This window comes from Centroberyx affinis, unplaced genomic scaffold, assembly GCF_046629955.1.
Source record: "Centroberyx affinis isolate AG114_WGS23_722 - 3 ecotype Tasmania unplaced genomic scaffold, CSIRO-AGI_Caff_v1 ptg000269l_1, whole genome shotgun sequence".
Taxonomy (NCBI): domain Eukaryota; kingdom Metazoa; phylum Chordata; class Actinopteri; order Beryciformes; family Berycidae; genus Centroberyx; species Centroberyx affinis.
In genome coordinates, this window is record NW_027278949.1 from 154,890 (window position 1) to 161,111 (window position 6,222).

A 6,222-nucleotide genomic window follows, 5' to 3' on the forward strand; every position below is an offset into this window, starting at 1 on the left:
GGACCAGAGTGTGCTTGAACAACACACTGAACCCCTACCTGCTCATTCATTGTAAGTCGCGCTGGATAAGAATGTCAGCTAAATTACTGAAATGTAATGTAAATGAATGTCACTTCTGTCAGTCTAAAACTGCAGTTTTTCAGAAATGGAGAAAAAGAATGCTCATTTTCTCATTCATGCCCATGAATTTTTCAAATAATACAATTGTTTTTTTATAGCTTTCAAGGGCCAAAGGGTCATAAAACTTGTAACCTGTAAATAACCATGGAAACTCAAAGCCACCAAAATTAGTTTCATGCAATTGCTGCAGCAACAGCAACAATGTGATACTGTGATAGTCATTGTCAAGGATTCCCTTAATCCAAAAAGATCCTCTTGGGGATGAAGCAACAGTGCAGCAGTAGTCAAGCAAGCATGCTGAAAACAGCAGGACTTCTACAGTGGATATAACTCTATATAGTCAATTTGAGTGTACCAGTGATCTTTGACAATATAATACTTCCATGCATGCAGAGTACCCGTGCTAGCAGAAACATGGCTCCTGAAAATAACCAAAAAATTGAGAAATAGTGTACTTCTATCCAAATGTGATAAAATAGGAAGTGTGGTGTGATTGCGTGAGTGGAGCAAATTGTTCAATGCGTGAGGGTTGGAAGCCCTGCATATATAAACCAGTCAGTACTTCTACCTCCACAGCTTTCTACCCAAGAACAGACCTCAGACAATATGCTCCGCGTAGTTTTTCTGCTACTGTGTCCTCTTCTCTCCAAAGGACATGTGACCCCGTTTGCAAACTGTCCACAGTTCTTTCTGAATGGTATCCCGCCAACAATCCTCAGAAGCAACAACCGCTACCAGCAGATATGTCAGTGTCTCCTGGACCAGAACCTCCAGCCTGAGTACTTCTACGCTACACTCTACGACACAGAGAACAGGATCCCAGTGTACTCTGCCTATGTGTTTCAGCATCCACACGTGCCCAGACAAGACAAATGGTTAATTGAGCCACAGGTATTGTTGCCTTAACTTTAATTATTTTCAGTAATGTTTCATTAATGTTAAACTCTTGTTGTTGTTGTTAACACTTGATTCCAAAGATTTCGCTCAAGAGACCTGGTTAAATGTCATTATACAATGCTGTTTTCAAACTTTAGAAGCAGGTCACTGTTTCAGATCATTCAGCTGAAAATATCTACAAGTGAATAAGAAGCTCCACACTTAACTACTGTCGAGGCAATGAAACCCAAATGTATCCAGTCAAACTGATCATTCACGAACAGTAAAGAAAAACCCACTGTGGTGCAGTAATGGGCATTTCCCAGATGTGAGGGTATTTATATTTGTAACCCCCTCCAACTGCTCTGCGTAGGCTGGATTGCACCAACACAGTTTAAATTAATCTAAGTTTAGTTGCAATCAGAATTTAATAAAAGGGTTTAAAATGAGTTAATACAGAAAATTAAATTTATCAGAGCCGTGTTGCACAATTTAAATTTAACCCCAACTTAACAAATTAATGATTTAAAGCTAAATTTAAATCATTTAAACCAAGATTATACAATTAGTGAACAAATAAACAAGCAAAAGGGAAAAAGCCTATTCATGTGCTGTTAAATTTGAATTAAATGATTTTGTTACAGTTGATCATCTTGCCAAAGATAACTCCAGTAACTCCTGTTACACTTTAACATTGTTCTGCTTTGCTGTGTTACTAGCTAAATAAACTAGTTTGGAACAAATTATCAACTTTGCTTCCGTAACTTTGTGGCGTCATAAAGGTACGCTCATTATCATATTTGTAAGAAATAATAGACTAATTTAGCATTTGTTTCTTGGTAAGGCTCAGAGAGATGCTGGAAAATGAACGTGTTTTTGGTACATGACATCACACAAACGGTTTTTAATGGACCTCAAGACATAAAATAAAACACTGGAAAGTGTAAAATATGGGACCTTTAAAAATTCTTCATCATCATAAAATTTAACTGGGTTCAGTCCGTCTTTTTTTTTTTACTTTGTTGAACTCTCTCATTTTGCTCCAGCCACCTCAAAATGCTGCTATTTTGATAGTTAAACTACCTCAACTGATTCAACTGATCAAAGATTACATTGTTTTAAGATGTTTTGGAGCAACAGGATTACATTAAATTTAGGTTTAAAGTAACCACATGCAGACATTGAAGATGCAGCCATTCAACATTGTATAATGAGGGTTAAAAACATACAATATAGCTGCTATCACTATGTTACTTGTCGTTCACAGCTGGATGGTATCAATGGAGCGTGCATGACTGCACCAACCAGCCTCTTATCCAATAACATAGGTCATCGCCAGGCTGTGGAGTGTGACTACGATGGCACCCGCTATGACAAGGGCCACCTCTACCCGGTGTCCCATACCGCCACTCAACGTGCCATGCAGGCCACCTTCACCCTGACCAACGCTGCCCCTCAGGACAGCAACTTCAACCGTGGCCAGTGGAGGTTACACGAGCTGAGCCTGGTTAACATCCTAGGTACACACCCCAACTCCTTTGTAGTTACTGGTGTGGTTCCTGGAAATCAAAAGATTGCTGCAGGGCGTGTTATGGAGGCTAGGTATTATTGGAGTGCTTACTGTTACCGTGACAATAATGGGATCTATCACTCTTCTGGTTACATTGGGCCTGATCAAAATGGTAGAGTGCAGACTCTGGTTCTCGGAGATCTAGAGGTTGCACTGCAGGGTTTCTATAATGTTCAAACATTCACTGTGTTTGGTGGGCAATGCTACTGATGTATGGTTGTGACTTGAATTATCTATCTACAGAAAGAACCTCTGCTGTCTTTAATTTTAAAATAAAGAGAGACTAATGCAAAAAGGTCCTGGGTTCAATACCTAACCCTTTCAGCGTGAAGTTTGTTGTCCCTGTGTTCATGAGGATTCCCTGTGAGTGCGCACACAATGCTTCAATAAATATTTACATGCTATTGGTGTAAAAGGCCCCATTTATTTCAAAGCATCACTTACAAAAACAACCTACGTCTCACCCAAAGGAGACTCGAGACAGACAGTAAATTATAAATACCACCAGTCATGTACCTAGACGATATCATGGTCACCTATAACCACAGCAAATGGGCAACACGCAAATAATAATTATACATCCCAAAATTATGAGATTACTACTATAAACAGACACTCAACAGATACAATTTATAGAAATTCCCATTTATTTACACCCTCCACGAGAAGTTCTGTTTGCATGACAAGGCAGTAAAATAATGCATTTGGCTTCAGTGAGCCCACATGATGGGGAAATAAAAGCAATATGACTCCATTACTTGTGCAAGAAGTCCATCCTCCTGTCCTTTGAAGCAAAGGTGTCTATGACTCTGTCAGTGTTCCCTTTCTTTTTGAACTCCTGTGTTAATGTTGACTCCAGAGAGATAGTCGCCATTGTGTCCTTGTCCACAGGTATTGCGCAAGTAGGTTTTCACTCGTTTTAGGCAAGAGAACGAGTGAAGAGCTGACCTTTAATCCGAGAACAGCAATAACATTTGAACATACTTTACTTGCATGGGCCCTGGTGTATATGTCTTAGCATTTTCTTGCACTCAATCACACCCACCCTGAGACCTTCACACATGGCTGCCCACAAAACCATAGTTCTCCATTTACTAGAATTAGCTGCTGATAGTACTGTTCGGTTCAACAAAGTCAGGTTAAGCTGAGGAATTAAATATAATAAGAATAAGAGAGCAAAAGAAAATAACTTTATTAGCAATGTTACACAAAACCACTTACAGCTTTTATTTATGCATACCTTTGTGTACACATACATTAACCTTCACAAGTTTGGTGGTAATGATCATGGAATGATTTTGCTGTTATATGATTGACTATTAAGCCGTTTGCTTTGGGGCAAGATGATTGGTTGTAATCAAACATATGCAAGAGAGAGAGTGAGAAGGTATAAAATGGGAGAGCTACATTTGATGTCATAATAATGAAAATGCCATAAAATGTGCCATTTCTAACTATAAACGCTGCATGTATTACAGAACAAAGACTAAAGTGGACATCAAACATTATTATGGGTGCTCACTTATTGAATTTGACGATTAAATACAAAGTAATTGGTTTAAAACAGTATTTCTACCTAGTTTCAAACCTTACGCTTTTATTTTGAAGGCTAAACGGCCAAACCGGAAGTTTTGTTTCTGCTAATTCGAGCTAATCTTACCTATCGCGGCCGGGTGCTCGCAAACGACATATTTTGAAATCAACAGCTAGAGTGGCGATTTCAGCTAAATAATGGTGTAAATGTTGATCTTTTTAAGTCACTTTGGGGTCGGTTGGCTTCAAGAGACTTGGAGTATGCTGTAAGAGCTGCATGGAGACATTTTATGGTTATTTTCTGTTACATCAAAAAACTTTTTTTTTTTTTTTTTAACTCTGTTGCATGGACTAACAAACTTTACCCAATTTTCTACTGGCATGGGGGTGAGTAGATGATGACTGAATTTTCATTTTTGGGTGAACTATTCCTTTAAGAGTAAGTGAGAATACTCAGTTCTCAAGTCTAAATGTAGAACAGTAGCCTAAGTCAAGTCAGAACAAATCGAGAGTCCAGTATCAATTTAATATCTTAAAGAAAACTCAATCTATCTAGGACTTTTCAATGCAATATGGTTTTAATAGGATACAAACTTGGTAAGAGCATCATGAGTTTGATTTCTATAATCACTTTCAACTTCAATAAATGAATCCATACAAATTGAGATAACAGAATTTAAACTCAGTCGTCTGCTGGAACAAATTTCATCACTTTCAATCGAAGTCATTTACACAAACACAAGGGCCCGGATCTACTAACATGTCGTAATTCCAGGCGCAGCACAAAAGTAATTGCGGGTGACATTTGTACCGCCAGCGCATGGTATTTACTAAAGTAGCGCACGCAAATGAGCGGAAGGGCATATAATTAATTATAATTGCGATTGCGCAAATATAAGGGCCAAACAATGCGCACAATAGCCTATTTGCGGCAACGTAATGATGGACAAAAGAAGCGCAAATTTCTCTCCAGTGGAGCTGGAAGTGTTGGTGGCAGAGAAAATCACAAAGAGCTGGAAAGAAGAGATGTTTTACCCGCGCGTAAAAAGTCACTCTGGAACGATATAACAAATACAGTGAATGCAGTTGGGTAGCCACAAGCGCGTTTTAGCGGAGGTAAAAGCGTTGGTATGATATGGGGTGAGTCAAAATGCTTACTGTAATGTTTATGGCTTATGTGATGTGGCTTTATGGCTTTATGGCTTATGGCATGTGATGTTTATGTGTGTAGGTGTTTTCTTCAGAAACTTTACACTTACCATAAATAAAGCCAAAGAGGAGCCTTAACTCCCTTGGAGGAGCAGCAGGAGAGCCTGACTGAGACGCAGGTGCCAGTGTGGGGGGGGATGGAGACCTGGTGAAGGTATGAAGCCGCACACACACCTCTCCACGGAGAGGTTGTTAGCACACATGTTTTAGCTGCATTGTTTACATCAAGGCCATGCCGCTCAGATATTGGGTCATAATAAGTGTCAGCAAATCCAGACAAGAATGTGCGAGCGTGCGTTTTCCTTTTTGTATATTGAGGTAATGGTCTGCATATTGAGTGCGCATTCTGCTACTCTGCCAATGATGCGTAAGGTGTATTTTTACATCAGCATACCCGTTTAAAACCTGATTGGAATTATAATAGGGATGCGATCTAATGTCTACACGTTATGATGTGTAGATGACTGTGTCACCTCGATCTTAGAGCCGGTTCCAGAGCCAGTCTCGTTGGAGCCATTCTGTGCGCAAAAAATGATAAGACGTGCTTCTCCTAGGTCTTAAATTCCGTGCGCAATCGACAGGTCTTAACGGCCTCTGCCTCTTGATGAATCACATCCTCTGCCAATTTCCATAAAACCCTCCCTTAATGTTGCGCGTCATCCTAACCATAACACCCACAAATGCATATGCAATTATATCAAACCGAAAAAAAGGCGCACCCAGATCAACTCATGATTTCAGGCGCAAAATGCGCTGTGCAGAGAACAAGGTCTAATCACCCGCAATGCGATTTGCACTGGCGCAAACATTTAGTAAATCCGGGCCACGATCGTTTGTCAAGACTTTAGAAATCTTTTCAAGTCATCGAAGCAGAAGTAAAAGTCAAGTCCCAAGTCAGCAGAACCCAAGTCAAG

The 6,222-nt window shown here is 39.7% G+C and overlaps 1 protein-coding gene across 1 annotated transcript; it reads left to right on the forward strand.

Annotated features, from left to right (window-relative positions):
• Positions 1-710: 710 nt before the first annotated feature.
• LOC139667765 (endonuclease domain-containing 1 protein-like) lies at positions 711-2,962 on the forward strand. Its single transcript, XM_071547257.1, has 2 exons — positions 711-1,011; positions 2,264-2,962. Exons 1-2 carry the CDS (start codon positions 727-729, stop codon positions 2,774-2,776), a joined length of 798 nt encoding a protein of 265 aa, XP_071403358.1. The 5' UTR covers positions 711-726; the 3' UTR covers positions 2,777-2,962.
• The last annotated feature ends 3,260 nt before the right edge of the window (positions 2,963-6,222 follow it).

Excerpts from the sequence above, each read along its gene's own strand:
- LOC139667765 (XM_071547257.1), top strand. The coding sequence starts at position 727 with ATGCTCCGCGTAGTTTTTCTGCTACTGTGTCCTCTTCTCTCCAAAGGA. Across the intron at positions 1,012-2,263 it reads AATGGTTAATTGAGCCACAG|CTGGATGGTATCAATGGAGC; the intron begins GTATTGTTGCCT and ends TGTCGTTCACAG.